General features: G+C 38.2%; 1 protein-coding gene and 1 long non-coding RNA gene across 2 annotated transcripts; both read right to left on the bottom strand.

Annotated features, from left to right (window-relative positions):
• Window positions 1-3,926: 3,926 nt before the first annotated feature.
• LOC144991198 (uncharacterized) lies at window positions 3,927-5,767 on the bottom strand. The gene is made up of 4 exons (XR_013655155.1): window positions 5,618-5,767; window positions 5,481-5,526; window positions 5,353-5,399; window positions 3,927-4,527 (listed from the first exon to the last, which is right to left on the bottom strand). It is a non-coding gene; the product is annotated as an uncharacterized LOC144991198 (long non-coding RNA).
• Window positions 5,768-6,523: 756 nt separating this feature from the next.
• On the bottom strand, window positions 6,524-14,885 carry LOC144991197 (maternal embryonic leucine zipper kinase-like). Its single transcript, XM_078945194.1, has 18 exons — window positions 14,744-14,885; window positions 14,411-14,524; window positions 14,245-14,330; window positions 13,123-13,239; window positions 12,901-13,044; window positions 12,725-12,793; window positions 12,478-12,570; window positions 11,759-11,857; window positions 11,609-11,677; window positions 11,325-11,423; window positions 10,964-11,050; window positions 10,706-10,831; window positions 10,461-10,622; window positions 9,838-10,096; window positions 7,886-7,979; window positions 7,650-7,806; window positions 7,350-7,453; window positions 6,524-7,254 (listed from the first exon to the last, which is right to left on the bottom strand). The coding sequence occupies exons 2-18, from the start codon at window positions 14,487-14,489 to the stop codon at window positions 7,077-7,079; spliced, it is 2,022 nt and encodes a 673-aa protein (XP_078801320.1). The 5' UTR covers window positions 14,490-14,524; window positions 14,744-14,885; the 3' UTR covers window positions 6,524-7,076.
• Between the last annotated feature and the right edge of the window lie 293 nt (window positions 14,886-15,178).

Consider the following 15,178-nt stretch of genomic DNA (forward strand, 5'->3'; position numbering starts at 1 on the left):
CCTCCTTCTCCTTCCCCACCCTCACCCTCTTTTCCCTTTGCAAAACTGACATCTGCACTGAAAGGACAGAGGAGGGAGGGAAGAAGAGAAAACACGTAAAAAGAAAAGAGAGAAGTGGGTTGACAAGCTGTAGACTCCATCGCCCTCAGGTCTGACTCTGTCTATTTGCACTTTGCTCCTAGAGGGTTTGTCTCTTAGGATAGTGCTATGATGAATAGGCCTGTCTAAGCTAACCTAGCGGAGACCAATTAGAGAAAGAGATGAGAAGAGAGGAAGAAGGGAGGAAAAAAAACAAAGACAAAACTGAGGCAAAGTGAGTGTGGAACACAGACGGGAAAAAACAGGAGATGGAGAATAAGAGCAGAAACGCACACAAAAAAGAAGGGGTTGAAAAGACAAAACATGAAGGTAAAACACAAAGTTTCAAACAGTGCATTTTGGAAGGGGTTACTATTTGTACGAGCTGTCAGTGTTGGAGGAGACGCAGTGTGAGAAGGGCCGGCCTCCCTCTCACTTCTAACCTCGTTTGCTGCTGTTGGCTTTGACAGCCGAGACACACAAGCAGGACCTTTTACCGTTGTTCTGTCTGTTCCTCCACTCTCTCTCGTCATGTTTATTCTGTTCCACAGTCCCACTTTTAAAGACCCATTCAGATGAAAATGGCTTTTTTGTGTGTTTTTAACATGTTAATTTTTTCAGGACGAATGAAATTTACAAGAAAAATTACGGTAAGACAAAAATTGCATTTTTGAGTATTTCCTTTTTTTAAATCAGTGAATCAGCAGCAGACTAGAAAATGCCATTGAAAAAAGCTTATAGCTGTAACATAGAAACTACTAGATCGAGCTTCCTGCTCTGCTCCATTCTGATGAAGACTAGATCTATTTATGTCTTGGTTTTTCTCATCTGAGCTGCCATATGACTCAAAAATGCACGGGTGGATAGCTCCAATACTGCCTGCCATTTTGTTTATTATTTGTTATTTTAGGGTTGTGAGGGGATGTAAGCTAGCAGGAGAGAGTGTAAACAGATGGATTATGGACGTGAATTTCTTATGAATTCGTCCTGCTCTGCAGAAACTATGTCCTAGAAAATGACAGGTTTTTTACTTTGCCGAAAAACAACATGATCATAATTACACTAGAAATGCTTTTACAATAGATCAAAAGATGATTAGAGTGAGACTTTAACTGTCCAAGTCTCTTCTCCAATGATGATCTTCACATAAACATAAAAACTCTCTGCAGATACAAGCACTATTGTTAAAATGTGATTTGGGATCAATGTAAAAAAGGGACTTTAAGGACATTGTAGCAAGACACATTCATGGAAAACTGCTAGAAATCAACCTGTGAACTCATCAGAAATATGAAGCTGTGTGCTTTTTTGTTCCTGTGATTGCTAACACAAACTATTGGATGAAATGCTGAAACAAAATCTAATAGCCACTTAGCTTATCCCTCTTGCAAAATAATTATTTCTCTCACAGGCAATCTTAAGCTGTATATTGGCGAGTATCCTTCTGCAACTTTACTGAACAACTAGACACTGAACAACCAGAGCACAAGGCTCTTGGGGACAAAGGTTTGTTTGTACCATAATCACATTTGGCTTTCTCCTGCTAAAAACTTCCGTCCATCCATTCATTCATTCATTCATTCATTCATTCATTCATTCATTCATTCATTCATTCATTCATTCATTCATTCATTCATTCATTCATCCATTTTCTTAACCCACCATATCTCCCAGAGCCTGTCCCAGCTACTGTTGAGTGAAGCCAGGGTACACCCTGAACAGGTTTCCAGTCTGTCGCAGGGGACATACTCACTCACAACTAGAGACAATTTAGAGTAACCAATTAACATTCTGTAGCAGGTTTTTGGACGGTGGGAGGAAGATGGAGTGCCTGGAGAAAACCCACACATGCACAGAGAGAGCATGGAAACTCCACACAGAAAGGTCCCCGCTGGGACTCGAACCAGGGCCTTCTTGTTATGAGGAGAGAGCCGCAACCCTGCTGAAAACCTTTTTTTTTTAATTGATATTAAGTGATTTTTGATGTTCCATCACAACACTAGGAATGCTCCAATCCAAAAAGATGATTGGCATCCATATTAACCCTTGTGCTATCCTAGGCACTTTAACAGTGGGAGTTGGGTCATCTAGACCCCACAAGACAGTGTGCTGCACCGTTTTTCTTCAATGATTTGTGATCTTCACTGGTGTCCATGGATTACATGAAATCTTTCCACCTTAATCCACCTTTGTCATGGTAGGAAGAACACGTCGATGGAAGGGTGGGGTCATCTAAAATAGCACAAGGGTTAACACAAACAAAGACAAAATCTCAGAGTTAAAGGCTGCTGAGTGCTGTTTTTAATACTGGACTGGGTGGATGTAACTGTATACCACCCTGAAATGGTTTGAAATGAAAATTAAAGTCTAAAGTGATGGAAGTGACCTTAAAATATTTCAACTTTGTTAAATTCTATAAGTAATTTGTTGAAATCAGTGATACAATATAATAATTCAAAACACAAATACGCAAGATTTCCCATGCACCAAGTAAGTTATTTGAGTTGATTTATTTCAAGTATGTTGTAAAAACAACAGATACATGAATACCCTCACTGATAATCATTCAATTTATGGAACAGTGGACTCAAAACTGTCACTGCATCCATCTGAGTTAACTGAAGTTATGTAAAATATCGATCCATCAATCTTCTTGTGGAGGATTGTTTGTTGGGGTTGCTGGAGTCTATCCAGCTACTTCAGAGCAAAAGCAGGGTACACCATGGACAGTTCACCAGTCCATCAAAGAGCTTATGTAAAATATACTAAATGCAACCACAATCACATGCAGATTAATGCAGTATTTGTTCGGGTTTCACATCCCAACATTTTTTGGCTTGAGAAGAAAAGGAAAAGTTGTCGGGGATTAATTTTTCAGGTGTGGTTGACAAATGTTTATCCTTTCAACCATTTAACCGACTTTCCACTATTCTTGCAAGGGGGCTCCACTCTACATCTCATTCCTGCAGACGATATCCATCCATTTTCCCATCTCTGAGACAATTACAAACTCCCCTCTTTTCATTTATCACCAACAATTAAAACAGCACAGGCGTAGACTACTTTATAAGCCAAAAGCCAATGGACGAGAGGAGCGTAAGGAGGCGATTGAAAGTGGAATGAAGTAGAGTCAACAATGAGAAAGAGAGAGCAAGGCTGACAGCACAATTAAGGTTTTTAATTCTCTGCTTGAGTGGGCCAGTCCAGTCTTTATGCTAATTAGGATGCCACGGCCATGTAATAAATCTCTATGATCCAGCCTCATTTCCCCTCTGTCTTTCAGTCTCATTCACACAGACATGCGCTCAATCCCACAACCCCTCCCCCAAAAAGTTTGCCCATTACTTTTCATCGTTAAACCCTTCGCTCAGGGTTAATGGTTTTGATAGAAGTGGTTGTTTTTGTGCATTTTCCACCATTTTCTCCTCCCCCCCCCCAAGTTTTTCCTGCAGATCTGTTTACTGGTTGGGCAAGCATCCAGTGCCCCGACTTAATGCTCCCACCACATGTAGTTTCTCTCTCTGTTAACTCCCTTTAGTGTTTTACAGGGATATGGTTTGCCTTGCACTGTTGAACTTCACTGCATAAACACGGAAAGATTAAAAAGACTGATGTAATGAATGCAGAAGATTTCCTCCTGTTCCTCTTTTGTCCTCATCTCCATTTGACAGACATGACTAATGATAACATCTGTAGATGTGAAGCAAACAGCACAACAATCCGCAGATAATTGGAGGGGCCGCAGTTCTAACTGGAGAAAGGAAAATGAGAAAGATAAGTGGACAACCCTTGGCTGTTGGTTAAAGTAGCGACTAGCAGATGCTTTTTTACTCATTTAAAAATCAGAGTCATACGAGAGTGTTTTATTTTGCTTCCTTATAAAGTGTCTCAAAACCAATTTACACACACACACACAATAAATGTAAGAAGAATTCAAGCAGTTTTGCATGTATAAAAATTAATGAATTTTAAAGAAGGTTCAAAGCTGCTTAAGCCGAGGTTCTTTTTTTCCTGGCAGAAACAAACCACAACAAAAAGTCAGCCTTGTTTTGCAACTCTAAAAAATATCCTTCTTGGTTTGGTTTTCATTTGATGCTCCACTCTCCACTGCTGGAGTCGCTTCGCTGCCTCATCTGTTGTCACCTCTTCAACGGTCTCACGATCAGTGGAGTTAGATCGTGCGAGGGTCAAAACTACTATCACCACCCCAACCACCAGGGTCATGTGAAGCAGGTACAGGGTGATTTGGAGACAAGTCAGCAGCAGGGATACGCAGATAGTCGCCACACACCAAGGCCCAGCAAAGATCAGCGCAACGGAGTAATGAAGGGCGCTGAGACCAAGAGCTGGGATGGATATGATGAATCTGACGAGTATGGAAGCCACCCAGGAGTACAAAGAGAGTGGAGATAAGAGGAGAGTGAGCACCAACTCCCCCAGGGTTCCTTTCTGCAAAAGCAAAAGAAACAAGGACACATCAAGTGTTGATTTTTTAAAAAGAAAGAGAAATGACTATTCGCACATGATAACGGGGGGTTAAAATACATGCGAGCAATATGCATCTTGGCCGCACTCATAACGTTTAGCTGAAAGGAATTTCCATCACTTCTTATGCTTGATTGCACATAAATATGTGCAAATAAGGGTCTTAAAAAATGTTTTTCTTAACAACTCTTTAGATGTCGTGTCATTTTGACTCCCTAAACTAATACTTACATTTACACATTTGACATCAAGTTTTGAGGACTTAAGTGAAAATATGGTTTTAGTCTGATGTAATTTTATAAGACCACCAACATTATAGCATCCTATGGTTTCCTATGAAAATGCCACAGTTCCAGGGTTAAAAGTGGCACCCCTGTAAACAATCCTGAAACTGCCATAATCTTAGCTATTGTGACACAGCTCAGACTCAGCAGTTACATCTCAAACTTGTGGCACAGGTCATGGTCAATTCTCATCCCAGCAACTGCAAAGTTAAAAAAAAAAAAAAAAAAAAAAGAAAAATTCAATACCCCCACAAATAGTGTAAAAATATTTTTCTTCAGGGAACACCTCAACTGCAATTAGTGAACACTTTTTTTTTTTAATTCTCTTTCCTCCCAAATAATAAACTCTTAAATGTGCCAAACTTAACACTTTATATAAACAGAGAAGCTTTTTTTTTTTAAATCGATCCATTTTGCCCCAATTTGGGAACCAGAACGGAAAGTGACAAAGGAAACAATTCTGTGCCCCAATTTTAACCGTAAACTCCTATTTTTTCTCACTAACCTCATGAGTATTTCCTTTGTCACCTGACTGGTCAGCTTTCAGAAGCCCTGCGAAATTAGTAGAGCAGATTTACAAGCGAGAACGAGATGTTTAGGTCACTTGTGTTGTGATATTTGACCAAAACTCACATAAGAAAAGAAGCACAAGAGCAATTATCAGGAAACCTCTCATTTTCTGCCACAAAAGAGAAATGATTTAAAATAAAATTTTTCTAAACATTGTCAGTTTTAAGAGCAACTTGTTAAATAGCCACTTTGCCACTTACCCAGAAATATAGGCCAGCTAGATGCACATGGCGTTCAGCTTCCTCCTACTTTAACAACGTCCCATATTATTCCAAATTCTTCAGCTTAAACCAAGTAATCCTCCTCATGTGCTAACCACGTGTTTTCTTTGAATCTCAAACAGGAATGAACTAATGAGCCCAGACTGATTTTTGGAAAATCAGCTCCACCTGTTTGAAGGGAGGAACAATGGAGGTTCGGTTCATGGTCCAACAGCCGACAGACAGATCTTTCAAATTTTAAACTTAAATATTTTATACAGTAAAAAATGTCAAATTTAAGATGAAAGAAAAAAACAATTTTGTGATAAAAAGCAGCATGGATGAGAGGTGATTAGAAATATATAAAGAAAGTTTTTTTTCTCATTAAACCTTGCTTCTCACACCTGAAAGAGTCACAACTTTAAATTGCCAATCAGCAGGTGGCCTTTAACTTTTGTTTTTAGCCATTTCCAGAACTTCCATATTTTTCAATTTCTCCATACCAAACATTCTGTTGTCTTAAATATAAAACTATCTTCCGTTTAAATAATCTTAGATTCCTCTTCCTGTTTAGAATTCAAGAATTTGGTAGACAACATGCTGATCACTCTACAAAAGGCATTTTGGTTTAAATGCTATGGAGTTTCTAATATTTTTTAACCAAAGCTGCTTTATTAGGGGTAATTATTGAAAAAAAAATCTACCAACAAAATAATTTGTTTTATATATATTCTATTCTTTGATTTAAAAAAAAAATTAACATTTGAAATATTTAAAAGATCTAACAAGCAAAAATCTGGGAAATCCTCAACATTTTACAGGCTGAGAATGTTTGAAAGTCATCTTTAACTAATTGGTAACTTTAACTAACTGCCCCAAACACTTTTCTCCCCCCATCGGTCTCAATAAAAGCGGATATCTTTTATTATGTTAATTTACAAAATTAGTTAAAAACTCACAGACAGACAAAGAAAAAATAGAAACATGTCAACAAAAAAAATACTTCACATAACCGTGTCAAACATCATTATAGAATACAACAGAGCTGTAAACACATAAAATAAAAGACAAAGAAAGACAGAAAATCAGCAGTATTCTGTGTTTTTGTTCATCAGGCAGGTGTTGCACCTTAAGGGGAAAATTTTATCAAGACATAAAACAAACAGCAGCCAAGCGGTTCAGCTGAAATCGTGCTGCTCTATTTCATACACTCCAACACAGTTGACAGCAGATGTTTGCATAATAGTAAGAAAAGGAAATGAAAAAAAAAAGGCATTTTACTTTTACCATTAAATTCCCTAACCCACAAAGTGTATTGTAAAACGTCTATAAACTTTAAGAAATGCTTCCATAGTCTTGGCAAACGTCTGTTTAGTCTGAACAGACTCACAGGGAGGCCATATTTCTGACAAACAGACCAGTGTCCACAGACAGTGATGCAGTCAGAGACATGCATCCCTTAAATACGGGATGTGGAGAGGATATCCTCAACTAAATGCTTGTAGACCCAAGCATCTCCTTTCAGTCGTTGGCGACGCACGCCAACGACTTCCGGCCTCTGCAGCAGGCACACCTCCAACTCGAACGCCATGGTCACCTTTCCAAAGTCACCCCAGGTCTGACACTTCAGGGTGTAGCTGAAAATGACGACATTTTTTTATATTAAATGCAATTTTAGTATTTCATAAAAGTGTGTTTGGGTGAAAAGACAGCAGGAGGAGTAGCTACTTACCCTTTCTGTGTGAAGTCAACATTTTTCTCTGGCAGGATGGAGAGAATCTGGTTCAGGACCTGGTCTGGATTAGTTTGGCTGGTCAGAGTCACATTATACTGGGCCTAGAAAAACAATTTAGAATCAATTAAAGCAAACCTATAAAAAGACAGAGCAAAGAAAATGGGACACAAAACATCTCTTTTTTTTTCTCTTCATTTTAAACCCCTTTTTATGTATTGCCGTTGGTGAATCATCAAGTACAATAAGTGGATATATTCACTTGAAGGGAACGATATATCCGCTGTGACATATCTGTACCTTAATCTTCCGTGGACCGTCCCGGAGGGCCTTTCTCTTACTCGGGGTTAGCATTGTGATCACCTTATCCAGACCTCTCTCCAAAGAACCAAACATCTTCCCGGCTCGCTTCTTCTTGCCACTGTCCCCTGTGACAGCCATGTCCAGCGACCTAGACCTGAAGAGAAAAGCAGCATCAAACATGAACCCTAATCCCAACGGTTGATTTCAGTTTCCTGCATTTCCTGTTTGCTCACCTTCGCTCTGGACTAAAAGCTAAAATTTCAATTTTTGTTGGTTCATTGTTTTCTATTGTCTTCTTATTGTGTTCCTTAGATGCACTGTCACCACCTGTTAGAAAAAAAAACAACAAACAGTCAGAGACTCTCAAAGGAAAGCATACAGATAAGAATACAAATATACAAGAATACAAATAAAGCAGCAAAGACTGCACTGCGCAAAAAATTCACAGTTTAACTAAAGCAGTGGAGAATCAAACAGGATTGGCTTTGAATAAATTGCAAAAGCTTCCCTGTGACATAAGTTCAAACAAAAAAATTTTCATTTCACTGAGAAATTCAAATATGTCGTCAGAACTAAAAAGGAGGAGAAAAAAGGTTTCTGCACCAGAAACCAACCTGGGCACAAAAATGTACATTTTCTTCATAACGTGCCCGCATCATATCAGTCAAAGCAAATATTTTAGCGCAAGACAGAGTGCTCATCAGAGCACTTTGGAAATCAAACAGAAAATGTCTTTAATATTGTTGCCACACCCTGTTGCAAAACATGAAAAGGTTTAGATATCTGTGAAGGCATTTTAAAAGCAATTTCTAGCGTAGAAAACCAAGGAACTGATCCATTAAAGACGCACTCTGATAAAAAATAAATCTTGTTTTTGGTGTTTTTAACATGTTGTTGTGGACGTGTATAAAAAAATAAAACTTTAAATTGCATTTCTGATTTTCATTAATTCAAATTGTTGTCAACCAGGAACAGAGAAAAGAATACGGTTATCAAAAAGGGCGTATTTATGATGTAGAAAATATGCAACAAGGACAGGAAAGGGGGTTGCTTCCCACCAATGATCCCGCCCTAAACTCAGAAGCAAATTTGTAATGAACTACTGTGGCGCTGCAGAAACTATGTCCTAGAAAAACATTTTTTAATTGGAGCTAAGGAAAAAAAAAACGGCATAATCATAGTTAAACACCCACAAGGCAACTCTTTAAAAAACAGCTCAAAAGATGATTTGACTTTAATTTAAATGTCTCACTCACCGCACATTCTGCCTCAATGAAACTAGACAAAGATATCAAGAACTAGAGGGTTCCAAACTTCTGAAAGAAGCTGTTTGGTGCTTAAATGCGAGCAAATTGACTGGCGCTGACACAAAAGAGAGTATGACATACACAGACACACATGTGCACGCAGTCACACACAAGACTGAGAGCTGGGCTTAAGTGGCAAGAGAACACATGTCACTACAGCCCAAGTGGGACAGTGACCAAAGGAAGGCGACAGCTACACCTGTCAAAGCGCACGCCTGGGGACAGACATACACAGCCCACTCTGGGTGTGTGTGTGCGAGTGTGTAAGAGAGTGTGGACGAGGATGTCACAGTCAGCATGTTTGCTCCAAACTGCAGCTCAAACACTGCAGCTAGAACACTAAGACAGGCTCCTCAGGTTTACCATGAACTGCAGAGAGTTAGCAAACAGCCAAATTTCAACAGGAAACTAATGAGGCTGGACATCTGAACAGAAAAGGCACGACGACAAATAATTACAACTTTAATCGTTCTCTATTCATATTAGTGCCCTTCATTTAGAGATAAGTGAATAGAATTAGCTGCCCGATAATCGCCTCACCTTTGAGTTGGACAGTAATAAGGGTGCGTCTGTCCATTTTCAGTGGCGTAATGACAGATAAATTATTGAAATATGAGGGGCTTTGGAAGAAAAACTGGTCCAATAAATGAGTTTATTACTGGAAGACAATTTACTTGCAAATGTGTAGCATGTGGCTGTGGCACTTGTGATTACGGGTGCAAGCACTATGAGGCCAAAACAGCAAAAATGAAAGAGGGAGGTCTGGAAAAAGTCAATTAAATATTGTTAATCTAACAGTATATTTCTTAGAGGAACAAACTCATAAGAATGAAAAGAAAAATAATAATACACCAAAATCGACCAGAAACTTGTCTTACCTTTCGGCGTGCCTGCATTGGATTTGTTGGCATTGACGTTCTGGTTGGGTGTTGTTAACACATTCTTGATGGAGCGTGGGTTCCTCTTACTGGGCACAGGGGTGCGAGGGGGAGGCAGCGCAAACATTTCCGCTCCTTTGTCCTCAGCAAGATTCTCCTTGTTCTCACTTTTTTGCTCTTGATCTCTTTGCCGCCGCCTCCCCCTCTCCTCCATCGGGCTGCGAACATATCTTTTTTCCACTGTTGGTGACACTAATCTCTATAGAAACAAAGAAGAAACGGTTGATATGAGAGCGTTGATCCAACATTTGTAATTTGTTGACATATTTGATTTTCCCTAAATGGTCTTAAATATGAAAATCTATTTATTTCATCAGTTAATTTTACAGAAAAAAATGTGTAAAAAGTGTACCTATCTCTTATCTTTAGCTAGTACCTGGCTAGCTGCTGCAGCAAGGATCTAAAATATTTTAGTGTTCAAAAGTGCTAATCTAGTTTTTAGAAGAGTGAACACTTCTGTCAGCTTTTTCTCTCAATCTTTCAATCATTTTGTCAGGTTTGGAGAGCATAAATGCTAACTATTTAATTTTTTCCTGAATTAAATTATCTACTCAGCCACATACCTTGTCTCTGGTGGTGTTTCTGTCTGCTTGACCTCTGACCCCATGGGGTCTGTACTGTGGGACTGAGACCCATGGACAGTCATCAATGTAGTCCGAACAGAAGTCCAAAGAACCAATAATCACCGTCTCGTCATCCTCAACGAAGTGAAGGCCCTCTCCAATCTCAAAGGAACAGATAAAATTCTTAAGATTCTAGAGAGTCTAGAAAGTGGATTGAATGCTTGAGATGTGGCTAAGATCCTGACCTGCAGTTCTCTGTGCAGAGGAGAGTCCTCACAGGCAGCTGGCTCACGGCGCAGACGGACAGGCTTTCCTCCCCGCTTCTTTGACAGCAGCAGCAAATATGTGGCTGTGGTCTGGTCATACTTCCACTGAGAAAGTCAAGATCTCTTAGAAATAGTTTTTTTTTTTTTTAAATCAATCACAAACACTGCTTTTATTCAGATGAACTGAGAACAGACTGAAATATAAAGACAATTATGCCCAGATGAGTCCCCACACACCTCCTTCACCAGCGCTGTAGTGCTCTCTCTCGACTTCTTCATGTAGACCGCCATCTCAGTAATGCAGTCTTCATCAATGTGGCCAAGCTTTAAAGAACAAACAAAAACAGACCTACCTTATTGTACAAATAGGCCTAAGATACCAAACTCTTTATAAATATGGTACTATTATATGCAAGCAAGTACATTTATGTATTCCAAAAAATAAGAACGAATGACCAGAAGGGACAAATGTTAAAGAGTAAAAAAACCAAAAAGAAACATTAGAAAACAGAAGAGGTTGGCGACACGCCCCCTTAACAAAAAACATGTTGTAATTGCTTTGCTTGAGTTCGTATCCTTATTGTCAGAGCGTCTGTACCGGCTGCTTGCTGAACCACTCGACAGGACTATTATAGTCCTTCATCACCCAGGGATGGTTCAACAGCTGTTTGACAGTGAGGCGCCGCTTGGGGTCCACCTGCAGGACACACACAGAAACTACAGTTAAAAACGACACCATCGGATCAAGAAAAATGTCTGTAAAATTCAAGGAATTTCGTTTTCATTCTGTGCTAGTACATTTTTATAACTTGGGAATTGCTGGAGTGTTTAAACTAGGATTCATCTTAAAAAAAGAAATAAACATAAGGGCCCAATACAAACCTGCATCATTTGGTTTAGGAGGAGGATGCTACCTGGAGATAGCCAGGGTGGATTCTCATATTTACCTCTCTAAAGGAAAAAACAAAAAAGTTAAAAAAGCAAACAGACATCTATTGTCTTTACTGGAAATAAACTCAACAGTGCTCTTACTGTGATCTTTCGATAAAGAACCATGCAGTTGTCATCATCAAAGGGTAAATATCCACAAAGCAGAGCGAACAGCAGAACTCCCATACTCCACACATCGGCCTAAAGGTTACACAGCTCAACAGTGTTTATAATGAAGCGTTAAATACAAAATGAATATGGTCATAAAAGCAGAACTGTGAAACAATTTTTTCTTAACATTTTTACTGGGTGTCAGCAACAAATGTTCTGTTGGATTACAGACTCACTCCAATCATCTTTTGATCCATTTAAAAAGCATTCTCACTTGTCTTATTTATGATCATGCCCTTTTTATACAAAAATATTTTTTTTAAATCATTGTTTTAAGAACATAGTTTCTGCAGAGTGGCGGTAGTTCAATGGAAAAATTCTTCTGAGTTGTTTGCAGGACCATTGGCATGAGCAACCCCACCCCCCTTCCTGTTGCTGGGAGCTCAACTAAAGGAGCTTTTGGCCTATCCAGCAAATATTCTAGGTAGCAAATACTCTTTTTTTTCAACTGCATTTTTTGTCTGCTCATGATTCACAACAATTTGCATAAAGAAATACTTAGAAATGTAAATTTGAGCTTAATTTTCTTTGGATATGTCACAAGAGCATTTTAAAAACAGAAAAAAACAGTTTTCATCTGAGTGGGTCTTTAAAGTATCTTAAACCCCTAAATTCCCAAATCATGTATGCAAACAGCTTTCCCATCCTACCTCTGATCCTATATATGCCTTTCCCTGAATGAGCTCAGGAGCAGCATAAGCAGGACTGCCACAACATGTCATCAGCTCGTAACTCAATCCTCCCTGTAACAAAAGCAAATCCGCAAAAATCAGCTTGGCTTTCTAGAACACTGTTAATTTGATATTTATTCATGTTTTTATTGTGATATAATGTGCCCTTTAAGTTAACATTGCAACTCTGATCTACACGCAGTAGAAAAGAAACATGGGGAGATACCTTGGGTTTGGCACACAAGCCAAAGTCTATTAACTTCAAGTTTTGGTCTTCGTCGATTAAAAGGTTTTCCTAAAGCAAAAAACAAAAAAATGAATGAAGTTAAACCTAAATTAATCTGCCATCACATTTGAGGTAACACTGTGTCTTCGCAAATATGCAGCAACCCTTCTATTTACCGGTTTTAGGTCTCTGTGAGCGTATCCTTGGCTGTGGACATAGGCCAGGGCGGAAACAATTTGTCTGAAGAAGACCCTGGTCTCTTCCTCTGACAGTCGATCCTTTGCAATGATATAATCAAAGAGCTCTCCACCGGGGCAGTACTGAGGGACAGAAAGGTAAAAATTAAAAAAAAAAAAATGTCCCAGATCACACACACATAAAAACTAGATGCTCTTTACCTCAAGGACCATGAATATCTGCAAGGAGGTTTCGATGACGTGATAAAGTCGACAGATATGCTGATGACTCAGGTTCTTCATTGCCTCAATCTCCAACTTTACACGAGGCAAGTCATCCTGTGAAACATTAAAAAAAACATACTTTTTATTTTTAAAAAAACTTGGATTTTTTTTCTCAAATGCTTAACTTTGAAACCTAAATAGATTTTTAATAATTAGATGAAAAGCTAATGTTAAAAATTATTTTTGACTGAAAAAAACAAAGAACCACAATCTGTTTTTTATGGCCCAATTCTGAAAACCTTTTGTTTGGTTCAAAAGTACCTTGGCATACAGGAGAAAACGATGTTGAGATCAGTCCTAAAAATGCCAACATTTTATGAAGGCGTTGTTGCATCTGCCCCCTTCTACAGAATGAGCTCCTGGGGGGATTTGATGTACTGACAGGAAGAAGATCAACAAATTGGTCCAGAGATCCGGTCTTTCCTTACATCAGCTTTTAGACTCTAAAACACCTCATAGGCATTGGATACTTGTTTTTTTTATTAGATGATTTTTTTGTTTAGTGTTATCTTTTATCTGCTGTTTATATATATATATATATATATATATATATATATATATATATATATATATATATATATATATATATATATATATATATATATATATATATATATGATATATAACAAATCAATATCCCTGTTGTTGGATCAATTAAAGTTCTATTCGATTCTAATTATAGCTGCAAGTCCAAACAATTGACATGTTGCATTTTTGCCAAATGCGGTGGCATACCAGCAAAACTTTCTATTGTCTTTTTAAAAAAAAGACATAGGTTCACAAGTCTGACTTGTTAACTTGCAACTTTGGAATTTGCGCACAATGTTGTTTTACTATTTTAAAATTTCTTTAGACATTCTCTATGTAAGTAAAATCCTACAAGAATATGTTAAAAACACAATTTTTATTGGAGTAGGTCTTTAAAGAGAAAAGGGTTGTGTTTGTGGCTCTTTAATACTCTAGCTTTAACTTTTGAACTTTACACACTACACATAGGTCACCTGCAGGTTCTGTAAGCACACTGCCACTTGTTACTATAAGACTTCTTTTTAAACCTACCCCAAGATCTTTTTTGTTCATTATTTTAATAGCAACCTTCTCCCCCGTTAGAATATGCCGGCCCAGTTTGACTTTGGCAAAGCCACCTGAAAAATAAACAGGGATTCAAACACGATACCATAAAGTTTGAGTATAATAATCGTATATCAAAACACGATATTATTACCTGAGCCGATGGTTTCATACACCTCATAATATTTGTCAAGCTCTGCCGTTCCACGGGGCTCCGTCCTTTCCACAGGCATCTCCCCTGTGTGTGTCGCTTTAAAAACAAACGACGCTGTGATAAAAAAAAAACATGATATATGAACAATGAAATGAAAATACCTTCAAAACTCAGTGTAAATATTTAGCTAACGCCGGTACTAGCTAGCTAAAGTTAAGCGACACATTTAATAAAACGGAAAAAATGGCTAAATGTTTTCAGTTTAAAACAAAAAAAAAAAGAAGTGACCATATTTTCAAACTGTCTTTAACATAATGGAAATTGTACATTTACCTGTGTTTTAGTGAAAAACAGACCGAGAATTGTCAGTGGACGCCCAGCCTCGGTGGGAATGTTTTGTTCCACAAGTTTGAATTTCGCACGTTGAAGTTGACGTCATTTCCTGCTTCCGGTTTGTGCTTTGTCCTCCCCCTTGTGGCGTAAAGTGGTCCTGACTGATGTTTTAAAAACTGTTTTAAATGTTGAAAACAAGATTAATATAAAATAATAAAGAAAAAGAAACTTTTTCATTATTTTTTTAAATCTTTTCCGCAAAGATGATCAAATAATTCTTGACTGAGCCTTCACTGTGGAGAATTGGTTTATTTCTCCAATGCTTGCATGAGTTTTCTAATTCGTTTGCCCTCTTTCCTTACCGGACTTGGGAACAGCACATGGAAAAATTGGAAAGTGACTTTTGAGTCCCAAGACATTTACCCTGATAATTGT

The sequence above is a fragment of the Oryzias latipes genome, chromosome 1, assembly GCF_053564925.1.
Source record: "Oryzias latipes strain Hd-rR chromosome 1, Olatipes_Hd-rR_3.1".
NCBI lineage: Eukaryota > Metazoa > Chordata > Actinopteri > Beloniformes > Adrianichthyidae > Oryzias > Oryzias latipes.